At 51.2% G+C, this 12,068-nt stretch overlaps 1 protein-coding gene across 4 annotated transcripts in view; it reads right to left on the bottom strand.

Moving 5' to 3' along the window:
* Positions 1-12,068, bottom strand: part of SDK1 (sidekick cell adhesion molecule 1) — an 826,998-nt gene that overhangs the window by 201,076 nt on the left and 613,854 nt on the right. For all 4 annotated transcript variants that reach the window (XM_067705385.1, XM_067705387.1, XM_067705386.1 and 1 more), the window contains exons 12-13: positions 10,116-10,218; positions 7,318-7,494 (exon numbers count right to left, since the gene is read on the bottom strand). In XM_067705385.1, the coding sequence (XP_067561486.1) occupies positions 7,318-7,494; positions 10,116-10,218 (280 nt within the window). The remainder of the gene's footprint in view (positions 1-7,317; positions 7,495-10,115; positions 10,219-12,068) is intronic.

Genomic DNA, 12,068 nt, shown 5'->3' with positions numbered 1-12,068 from the left:
CGGCCACGGCTCACGGGCCCAGCCGCTCCGCGGCATGTGGGATCTTCCCGGACTGGGGCACGAACCCATGTCCCCTGCATCGGCAGGTGGACTCTCCACCTCTGTGCCAGCAGGAAGCCCGGTACATAAATATTTACAATTGTTATATCTTCTTCTTGATCGCTTGATTATTATGCAGTGTCCTTCTTTGTCTCTTGTAATAGTCTTTATTTTAAAGTCTATTTTGCACTGATATGAGAATTGCTACTCCAGCTTTCTTTTGATTTCCATTTGCATGGAATATCTTTTTCCATCCCCTCACTTTCAGTCTGTATGTGTCCCTACGTCTGAAGTGGGTCTCTTGTACACAGCATATATGTGGGTCTTGTGTTTGTATCCATTCAGCCAGACTGCAACTTTAAATCATAAATCAGTACAATGAAGATTAAACTTGAGCTTGAAATGTTGTCTTGTTTTCTCTTTGTGAATTAAGCTTTAAATCAGAAAAGGAACTTTTCTTTCTTTCTTTTTTTTTAGTGGCTTTTAAAAAAATCAGTTTACTGTATGTATTTTTTTAAATATTTATTTATTTATTATTTATTTATTTATTGGCTGTGTTGGGTCTTCGTTGCTGTGTGCAGGCTTCCTCTAGTTGCGGCGAGCGGGGGCTACTCTTCGTTGTGTGTGCCAGCTTCTCATTGCGGTGGCTTCTCTTGTTGCGGAGCATGGGCTTCTAGGCACAGGCTTCAGTAGCTGTAGCATGCAGGCTCAGTAGTTGTGGCACATGGGCTTAGCTGCTCTGTAGCATGTGGGATCATCCCGGACCAGGGCTCGAACCCGTGACCCTTGCATTGGCAGGTGGATTCTTAACCACTGCGCCACCAGGGAAGTCCTGAGCTGTTATTTCTATCTGACTTCTCCAATAATGGAACCTCCCTTGGATTTCCAACGAAGGCCAAGATGAAGAAAATGCCAGGATGAAAACATCTTTTCTGCTTCTCCCCATTTCCTGCTGGAATTGGTTTGTTCTGAAACCAAACCAAACCGAAGTAGTTGAAACAGTCCCACCTGAAGACAAACTAAGAATAAACGTGGATAAATTTTCCAAATAAGACAAGTTTCTTCTTTGTCCCGGGATGGAAGTAAACCCTTGGAATTTCCTGAGTGACAGGGGTGTCTTTGCTATTCATGGTGGGCCCCTCAGGCCACACCTGAGTTTGTGCTAATTGGGGGGCCCCTGCATAGTTCCAGGAGGGGGGTATACACGCTGGAGAGACCAACCATGTATCAGAGGGCTGGGGCTCTGAGACAGTGACATCAGCCTGACCTTCTGATCCCCCAGGAAGTGGAGGGGTGGGCGCTGGAGACGGAGTTCAATCACGTGGCCAAGGATTCAGTCATGACCACGTAATAAAACCCCATAAGAACTGGACACCAAGCTCAGATGAGTGTCCTGGTCGGTGATCAGACACGTATGTGCCGGGAGGGTGGCGTGTCCTGAGGATACGAGTTTTATGCTTGGGACCCTCCCATTCCATGCCCTGTGCATCTCCTCATTTGTCTGGTCCTGACTTTTACTTTTTATGATAAAACTGAGATAGTAAATAAGCGTTTAGCTGAGCTCTGGGGGTCTCTCTAGGGAGCTACTGAGCTGACAGGGGAGTGAGTCTGTCAGGAGCACGGGGGCCTGTGAGCCCTGGAGCGAGCGGCTGGCGCTGGAGCGAGGACAGTCTTGCTGGGGACAGTGCCCTCCACCTGTGGGGTCTCTGCTAACTCCAGGCACTCAATGTCAGAACTGCGCTCTAAGGACTTGCCCTGAAATGGAAGATTTTCTGACATGAGGAGGGTTAACTTAGCAGGCTGACTAGGGTGGTTGGGGTCCGGGCCGTTTTCTACATGCGGACACTGGCCGTGCTCAAAGAGGCCCCCTGATGGCCACCACGGTCTCACTTCTAAGTCAGGAGGAGAGGCGTGCAGGCGGCCTGAGGCCTTGGAAGCAGATGCAGCACCCACGGGCCTGAAAAGACCTCCGTGGCGTGGACGGGGCGCTGCGGGTCCTGAGTGGCACCTTACAGCGGCCACAGGAAGAGGCTCCAGGAAAACATGCCAGGGGCTCCGCCTCCGGGTTGGCAGCGACTCACGAGTCTTTCCTCCCGCCGGGACTAGCGATCTTCTCTGCCCGTCCCTCCTTCCCGTCCGTGGTGACGCTCCAGGATCTCCACTCCATCCACTGTCCACCCTGCACACGGGCATCTCGTGAGTCACCGAGTCCTACCTGCTGGACCTTAGAAAGGCCCACGTGCCGGACCCTCTGCTCCGCCCACCCACCAGCCCTCCCAGAGCCGTCGCACTCAGGCCGCATGGAACCTTCTGCACTGTCGGGGTCACGCCACACCCCTGCACCCTCTGCAACTCCCCCTCCACGCTCATGAGCTCCGTCCCCACACTGGGTGCGTGGAACCGCCCGGCCGCGACCAAGGCCATCACCAATGACTCGCAGCTCCCTGAGCCAGGCCGTTCCCACCTGTGCCGGAGAATCCAGCTCAGCCTCCAAAGCTCCGAGCTCAGTCTCTCCTCTGTGAAGACTTCCTGGGCCTCCCTCTTGCCCTCGACGCACTCTGGAGCAGAACTGATCACGTCTACCCCTCGACGCCCTCTGCAGTTCGTAGCTCTTTCAGCTGAGGAAGCCCTTGGAGCAGCTCAGGCAAGTCCCTCTGTCCAGCCCCAGAGCTGGATGCTCACCAGGTGTGAGTCTGGGAAGAGTGGCTTCCGATGCCCCCCCTCCCAGCGCTGAAAAGCCTCCCAGGAGAATGCCACAGGGCGTCCAGAAGTAGGCACCCGAACAGCAACAACGGCAGCCCTGAGCTTGGTGTGGAGGGGTGGGAAAAGACTTAAAAAGACTGACGAGACTTCGGAACTTAAAAGGCAAGGTGGCCTTGAGGCATTTAGAACAGGAACCGAGATCTAAAGCCCAGTGGTGCCCAAGGACATCACTGTCCGTGATGCAGCTAGAAATAACGAGCCCTCGTCCACTGCTGCCCCAAAAGAGTCCACGGTCGCCCCTGGAGGGTGGCCCCCGCAAAGTGTGTTCTTTACAGACATCACAGGACTCAGAGTTGGAAGGAAATTTAGATTTTCCCCCTAGTTCCAGCCTCGCCCCTCCATGGAAACTCCCTCTAGCGCACCTCGCGTCCAATATGACCTGTTTCCTAATGCAAAGAGCTTTTTAATACGCATCGGAAACGTACACTATTTCTTTAAATGATGTTTCGGTTACCTGGAAAATCAAGCTTTGCGAGATACTCGACTAACCCATCAATAGCCGATAAATGAGGCTTTAATATATGCTGACTCCATCTCAGAGAAGCTCATCTAATAGCGGGAGACTGTGTCCTGCACCTTCTCCGCCAAGTCTGAAAGGAGATAAATGATCAGCCATGACTCACAGACAGTGATTTGCAGACAGGGCGGCAGCTGAAAGGCTCTGAGAACAACAGGGACAACGGGGACGAGGCCAGTGCTGTCACTTAAGTGAGTTAAAGAGAAATCATCATCAGGAAGATGACGCCGCCATAACATCAGAAATTAACAACAAAGCCTGGGCCGCAGGGGACGGCGATGAGCGAGGTGTGCTTGAGAGGAACGGCTTGGGGAGAGGCTCGAGAGAAGGCGGTTGGGACAGTGGTGGCCATGGGGAGCTGCTCTGGTGGGAGAGGATTGGGTAAGCATTTCCTGCGCAAAAGCGCTGTCCCTCTAATGCACAAATGACACCTTGGTCAAACCCATCTCCTCTGGCTTCACTCTGAGGATGAAGGCGATGGGGGCCTGATAACTCTCGAGAGATGGTATTAAATCGTTCGCTCCCTATTATGGCTTTGTCGGAAGTGGTTTTATTGAAAGAAACCTCTCCCACTGCCTCGGGGTCCGAGTCTTCCAGTCGCTCTGTAAGTCAGGTTTTTCTCTGTACTCCCGGCTCAGAAGAATTAGTCTCTGATCTCAGAAGGAATGATGCAATGCTAATTGGGTCTTCAAATGATTAACAATCAATCCAAAAAGCCTTCGCGCCTGGTCCCTCACAGCAAGAAGCTTTGGGGGTCCGGAGTCACCCCAGAACCAGTTCCTTCCTGTAAGGCCCTAGCAAACTAGCAGGAGAGACACAGCTAACACAACTGGTGACTGGCATTAACGATGACCGTGTGTTGTTAATTTACCAGACGCATAAGGAGACCCTCTGGGATTGCAGACGCCTCTCCTCTCGGGGAGAGGATGAGGCAGACGCCTCAGAAATTAGTACCTCCTCGGCGGTACCAAATCCCAAACCCATTTCACCCTGGCAAGTGGAGCAGGGCTTCCTCAGACACTGATGGGGCACCTGCTATGCCCCTGGCGCCGTTCCATGCACGGTGGGCTGGCTCCGCAGCCGACAGACACACCTAGTGTGTCAGAGGATAAAAGAGAGAAACTTCCTGGCCCCGGGTGACGGGGAGGGTGCCGCGGATGAAAAGAGGAACACTTTTTGTAAGATGGCGAGGAGCGGTAAGAGCTGTGACTGACTGTCTGCCCCAAGCTAGGCTCCCGGCCAGGATTTACAAACGGCGGTCCACTCAGACCTCACGGCCACCCTTTACGGTCAGTGGCAACGTGCCCAGTTTACAGGTGAGAAAACTGAGACTGAGGTGCGAGGTGACCTGCCCGAGGTCACACAGTCAGGGAGAACTGGGCAGGGGTCTCCAGGCCAGCCTCGCTCCAGAGAGCCGGTGACCCTGCGGGGACTGTGGCTTCTGCCCGCACGGTGCCCTCCCCCCCCACCCCGCCCCCGGCTGGCACGGCACCAACTACCGAGCAAACCAACAGGAGAGCTGCCAGCAGGCGGCCTGCTTCTGAAAAGCCCACTTGTGACGCTCCTAATTTCTCCATTTAACAAAGTAGCTTTTAACTCAAGTGGGGAGGCTGGGGAAGCAGGCTTTCAGGTCCTTCGGAAGGACACTATTCAGCCACAAGTACCTCTCAGTCACTCCTGCAACGGGAGATTCTGTTGTCATCTGAGTGAGTCAGGAAAATGTTACTGGGCTGGGTTTGTAAGTTCTCCGAGAAGCGCAGAAGACCCTACAATCCCGAGCTGTGATTGTCATTCTTGCTCTCGTCATCACTGATGTCTCAGAGTTAAGACCTTACTGGATGTAAAGATACACCACGCTCTTACCTACAACCTTCCCCATTCATTCTGATTTGGAAGAGTGGAGCGCTTATTACACCAACAATTCACAAGGAACCACCGTCTTCCAAATCAGCTCTGTAACCAGCTGTACCTAAATTGGTTTGAATCACGAATCCGCAAGTATTTCTATATTTAGAGATGAGGTGTTTTACCATCACACAAAGCCTATTATTTTATAGATACAGCAACATTGGCTGAAAAATGTATTTTACTTAGAGGAAATCAAATAAGCAAATACTAGGGGAGCTGTGCAAATCAGGAGAACATAAACGTTGTGCAGAATAGGAAGAGTTCACTGCACTGGAAGCACACAATTTGGCTTCTGCTGACAGAGTCTTTATGAAATGCTAACACTTATTTATGTGGCACCAATGATGGATGATCTGAGAGTTCTCAAAGGTAGTTTAAAAATTGGGAATAGCACAGCGCATTATGTGAATTCACTGGTCATGGATGCCAACGTCATCAACAATTTTTAAAAAGATCCCCACGTGAGCTATGGGTGGAGGAGGAAAGCCCGCCGATCAGAGCTTAGCAAGGCTTGGCCGTCCAGCTCTCGCCGGTGGGGGGAGCCCAGGGCACATGAGCATCTAAGGGAAGGTGATCCGGGAGGATCGCCGGGGGCCTGCAACAAACACACATTCATTCAACCAACCAACGTGTATTTATTGAGCGCCTACGGTATGCCAAGCACTGCCAGGCACTCACAATGCAGAGCCGTGCCACCCTTCTACTTCAAGAGGGAAGAAGTCGCCCGCGTGATCGGTGCTGACGAGGGCGGAGCAGGTGCTGGGAAGCACGGGAGAGACAGCCTGCATCCCGGGGGCAGGAAGGGATCCTGCGCTGATTCCCAGAGGAGGGGCGCACCCTTCAGGGGAGGTGACAGAAGAGCCAGGCCAAGCCGTGGAGGCAGCAGAGGCTGAGGTGCCCTGGATGGGGGCCCGGGGGCCCAGGAGGGCAGGAAGAGCCCAGGGTCAGCGGGTCCAGTGGCGAGAGGCAGGGTGGGGAGACCCCCACTGGTCCTCTAGGGCTGAAAGGCAACTGGGTGATCTTTGATCACAACAGGTGACTAACCTCTGCGGAGCACAAGGTCATCCTGGGGAGGCCAGCCTGGAGGTAGAACGGCGCTTTCCCAGGTGCCGCAGATCCAACAGCCGGCCTTTCTGGACTAGCAGCTGCCCGTCATTAACGCGTCAAATCCCACGCGCAGGCTGGCGGAGAGCTGCTTGTTCAGGTCTGTGTGCAGCCAACATGGGGGCCCTGGGTGCAGCACTGAGCAAGCGTCTTTCCTTTTTAATTCCCTCGGCCAGGGCCTGGGGATTCAAAGGCAAATGAGACATGCCCCTGTACTCAGGGTTCACAGCCTATTTCAGGGAATGAATTTTGCCTATAGAAGCCTTCCTGGATCACAGTGGGCAGAGTCCCGTGAGAAAGACCTCTCAATCCGCTCACAGGCCCTTCCTGACGGCCAGCGTGCCCGTCGACCAGAGGGGCTGCTGCCGGCCAGCCCTGCCCCGCTTCTCTAGTTTCCGGTTTGACCTCTGTGCGTATGGGCTGGGGGAGCATCTCTGGGGGGCAACATTTTTAAAAAGCAGATAAATACGTGTCGGAAAAACACACCGGGTCAGCAGGCCTTTCAGCTTCCTGCCCGTGCGGAGAGGGAGCTGTGGGAGGACGAGCTCGGAGCACGGAGGTGGACGCAACCAGGGCTCCCACGGCCCCCACCCCCAGGAAGGCCCAGGGAGAGGGAACGGGGCTCACGGAGAGGCCGCTGGCTTTGCTGGGACCTGGGCCAACCCGACACTGACCGGAAGCTTCTGACGGGCATCACTCGTCACTTACACACGGTGTGGTAAACAGTCTACAACGATATGGGCTCAGTGCAGAGAATGTGATAAAAGGGATCAATGAGGAGGAAAACCAATAATTAAACCGTCTAAACCGAAGCTGAACATATTATCATTTTAAGGTTACCAAAACACCCCAACCCTGTAAGTGTACGTGCCTGAGGCCCAAGGCGGTGGCCTCTGACTGTTGGCTTGCGACCCATCACGCGTGTTACGTGATGGTCACATGGGGGAGGGTTGACACTGTGAACACGGAGCAGCCGCGATACTCACATCACCTCCAGGCGGGCTGTCCTGGAGTCGTTCCCGCCCTCAGAGATGACTCCACAGGTGTAGTCTCCAATGTCGCCCGACCACGTCTGGCTAATGAGGAGGGACCCGTCCTTCTCCACCACAATCCTGGAGCTGCCAGATGGGGTGATGATCACGTTGTCCTTCTTCCACACGTAGCTGTGGGTCAAGCAGAGAGTCCTGAGTTAGGACCCCCGTCGCTGATCCTTCCCTGTCTGTTAAAAAGCAAGCAGCTGGGGCTTCCCTGGTGGCGCAGTGGTTAAGAATCCGCCTGCAAATGCAGGAGACACGGGTTCGAGCCCTGGTCCGGGAAGATCCCACATGCCGCAGAGCAACTACTAAGCCCGAGCGCCACAACTACTGAGCCTGCGCTCTAGAGCCCGTGAGCCACAACTACTGAGCCCACGCACCACAACTGAAGCCCGCGTGCATAGAGCCCGTGCTCCACAACAAGAGAAGCCACCACGATGAGAAGCCCGCGCACCGCAAGGAAGAGTAGCTCCCACTCGCTACAACTAGAGAAGCCTGTGCACAGCAACAAAGACCCAACACAGCCATAAATAAATAAATTTACTAAAAAAAAAAAGCAAGCAACTGATGACCTTGTGAGTACAGTAAAAACCGCCAAACTGTGCTCTTAAAAGGGTGATATTTAATACTATGTGAATTACATCTTAAAAAAAAAAGGAAAAGTGACCAGATGTCTTGTCACAATACAAAGATAGATGCTGAAGTTAAAACAGGACAAAAAGACAAGTGCAGACATTCATCTGTCTTTGGGCTCAGGACGGGGAGCCTGAGGGCTCCTGACCACCCGTGTCACCACTGCAACTGTACCTCCCGCTCCTGCAGGAAGGTCTCTGGGGGACAAGAGTGTAGCCTGGGCAGGGGGCAAGGTCCCCAGGGTGTCCCCGTACACGTTTTCTTAAAATCCAACCATTCTGGGGACTTCCATGGTCGCAGAGTGGTTAAGAATCTGCCTTCCAATGCAGGGGACGTGAGTTCGATCCCTGATCAGGAAATTAGATCCCACATGCCGCAACTAAGAGTTCGCATGCCACAACTAATGAGCCTGCCAGCTGCAACTAAGGAGCACACGTGCTGCAACTAAGAGCCGGTGCAACCATAAATAAATAATATAATATAAATAAAAATGTTAAAAAAAATCCAACCATTCTGGCAGACTGTCCTTAAAACTGCGTTTCTTTCTCTTTTAATTCCTTATGACATTTTAGCACATTTTTCTTTTCAAATGTAGACTCCACTAAGAGCCTGCCCAGCCCCTCACTAGTCGCGGCTGGATGAAATTAAAGTGCTGGCTTTCCTTTCCCAAGTCCTGGATTGGATTCCCAGAGCGCACCCCGTTCTTTAAAGGCTTAACGCACACAGAGCACAGACATTTACAAACTGCTCCTCTGCAATTACCCCCAGACAGAGCAGGACTGTCTCCACCAGAAGGAAGTGAATCAGCTGCCAGTGTCCCTTAGGGCCAGGTGCTCCTTGGGGCAAAGGAACCCAGGACAAGGGGTGCCCCAGAGGAAGCCGCCTACTTCCTTCTCAGGAGGGAAGCTCCGATTTTGTCTGTTTAATCACACTAAAGAAGTTACAAGAAAACCACAAAGGTCTGAGGGGGGTTTCTGGTGTGCCCTTAGGGTAGCAGAAAACTGGCTCATTTGTCCTTCGTTCGGTGACACTCCCAAGTCCTTTAGAAACGAATTCCTTCCTTCCTGGAATCCTAGATTTCTCCAGGTAATCTCTAACTTGTTGGCTTTCGTTTCTTCGTTTTGCATTCAACATTCTTGTAACGAAAGCAAACTTGGTTTCTGAGCTCTGGGGAAACTCCAGAGAGACAGGTAGAGATGTGGAAATTCACGATTTGTCAAACACCTGCCCAGGAAGAGTGAGGAAACAGCTTAGTCTCCGAATCCGGTGAGTAACGTATGTAAACGTCGACAGCCACCTCCCTCTGCTCAGTGTGAAATGTTCCAGAAGGAAGGAGGGCATCTTGATTCTACCATTTGGCTAACTGCATGCCTTTGGGGCTAAGGCCAGAGTGAAAATACTAGGATGACTGCATCTTTCTTTCTAGATTCATTTTCAAGGCTGGTTCTGAAAATTAAAAACTATTCTGAAAGTGGCAGCCCTTTGGGAAGAAGCTCGCCACCGACAGCCAGCTGTGTCTGCTGCCGCGTGTCTACCTGGGCTGTCACGTTCTTCATCACGACCGTCCCCGTCTGAGTCAAACAAAGACAGGTGTCACCACCCACTTCGTGGCCCTTCACGTCCTCTGGGTCCCCTGGTTCCCCGCAGTTTCCTCTAAGTGTGTTAGATAACCGCAGGTGCCTTTCTTCCATGCGGAACTCCCTCTCCCCATGACACAGTGGCGCCATCCTTGGAGTAGAGAAAACCCCTCGAGGCTAGCACAGCCCCAGCACAAACACTGCTGAAATCCCATTCGATCCCTCTGGATTTTTCTCTCATTAAGTATCGGCCTCTGACAAGTACGTTTTACAGATAGTGTATTAACCTTGGCAGAAAAATCATGAAAAGCTGTATTGAAGTCATGAAGTGGAACATAGCTCACTGTAAATAATACATAAGGCTGGAGTGGAAAATGGGATTTGTGTGATTAATGATGGAGCCCAGAACTGTAAGATGCTCTAATCAGGGATCTGTGGCTGGAATCAAAGTTTCTGAAATTCTCCCTTCTCATCTCTACTTCAGTTCCCCAGCTCCCAGAACACTAATGAGCCCCAAACGTTGTAATTGACCGAGCTGACCGGAGAGAAGTGCGGGGGTCGTGGGTGGTCCCACAGTGCAGCGTGGCCGTGGTCCCCTTAATCACCACGCGGTCCTCCGGAGGGTTCACGATGGACGTTCGATCTGGAAAGACACAAGTTGCGACTCAGACAAGATTATGTGCCTGAGCGTTTCCTCCCTCGGGGGTGACGAATTGGTCATCTGACATCAAAACCTCCTAGTTTTCTCTTAGCTCGGCAAAACCAGTGCACATGGAAAGCACCCAGAAACGTTCAGAGAATTGAAAGCAAGCCTGTCCGCCTCCCCCAGCCCGTCTCAGGTCACTCCCGGACCTCAGACACTCCGGAAGGAAACAAGAAGGAAGATCGTATGCAGACGGTTAGCGGGTTCTACAACCTGGATTCTTTCCCAAGATTGTCAACATTCTGGTAATTTCTACTGTCTACACAGCACGTCATGACTTTGCAAAGTGCTTTCATTTATGCTGTTTCACTTGGTCCTCACAACAGTCTTGTGAGGGTTGTGATAATCCTTTTCCCAGTCATCAGGAAGGAAAACTGATACAAGTACAGGGTCTTGCCTGATGCCACGGGGCCAGTAAGCAGTGGGGCCTGGTGCCAGGTGCAGGCCTGCAAGATCGTCCGGACCTGTGGCCGCCCGACACTCCACAGCTGCCAGGGCCAAGGCCCTGGAGACGGCCCTGGGGTGTGTGTCCCCACGCTGCACACCTTCGGGAGGGCGCCGCTCGGGCACCAGGAAAGGAGACAGAACTTGGAGCCATGAGACTGGGTTCAGAGCCCAGCCCGACGGCTTACCAGGGGGGCATCCAGAGAAACGCTCTGAGCTTATTAGTTTTCTTGTCTATGAAAGGGGGTGCTGCTACACTCACGCTGGGACAGAACAGAGTAGGGGACGCCTGGGAAGACCCCTGCAGCCCACACAGCACTGCACCAACCAGTCTAGTGCTATTATAATTTTGAATCTCAGCAGATCCACAAAATTTTCCGGTGAGGGACCTACAGAGATGCAGACATCAGTTTTCCACAAGCTTTTAAATTTATGGTTAATTTTTGGGAACACTGGATGAACCAGATGTGGTTGATAGAATAGACCACCAAATGGAACAAAAGCTCTTTTTCAGTGCTTAACAATATTGGAGGATTTGGATTCATTCCTTTTAAACTTGTGATATTTTTAGAACACCTAATAAATGAGAAAGGGTCATTTATTGAAGCGGACCAACTATATCATAGGAAACGCTAAGCAGACATGAAACAAAGCACAATTTAGGTTTTCCTCAAGGATGGCATTTTAACAAGTTAGTCACTCAGGCAAGTTAAAAATTTCTCTCCTCGTATAGATGGCTTTACAAAAACCTATTAGTGAGCACTGACTGTCTCTTGCTTCTTTGAACAATAATTTTTTAGTGATACAGGTATGGATGAAGCAGAGAGAGAAAAGTTTATCAGCCAGTGAAGCTAAACACCTGGTAATCCAATCCTTATGTTCTGGAAGACAATTTATTCTGCATTTCAGAAACCCGTGTTATAGATAAAATAAAGAGAAAGAAAAGCTGGAGGAACCACAAAGATCCTTCAGTTCTCTCCTAACATAGAGGAAACATCCACATTTAATAGACGAGGAATGTTTTAGTTGGCTATAATGACAGTATAGAAAAAATGCTTTCTCTGGGATTTTCAACCTGGGTCCACTTTTCTTACGTGATGTTTATAAGATTAGCCAACCTATCAGGTTTTTTTTTATTTGAGCTAGTTTTGGGGGTAATATCCCTACTCTACTGAGGTTAAAAAGTTAATCTTTTCTCTCTCCTGAAACGTCCCCATTAAATCTTTGCAGACATTTTCTAATTATTCTTTTAGAAGCTGAAAAATTAATTAGTCAACAGATTTCTCCAAATTAGTTGTAAAAATAATGATTCTCCTTTGATTGGATTAGCGAGTCCAAGGGCATAT

Source organism: Pseudorca crassidens, chromosome 15, assembly GCF_039906515.1.
Source record: "Pseudorca crassidens isolate mPseCra1 chromosome 15, mPseCra1.hap1, whole genome shotgun sequence".
NCBI lineage: Eukaryota > Metazoa > Chordata > Mammalia > Artiodactyla > Delphinidae > Pseudorca > Pseudorca crassidens.
The sequence above is the reverse complement of the archived record's forward strand: the minus strand, read 5'-3'. Positions and strand labels throughout refer to the sequence as shown.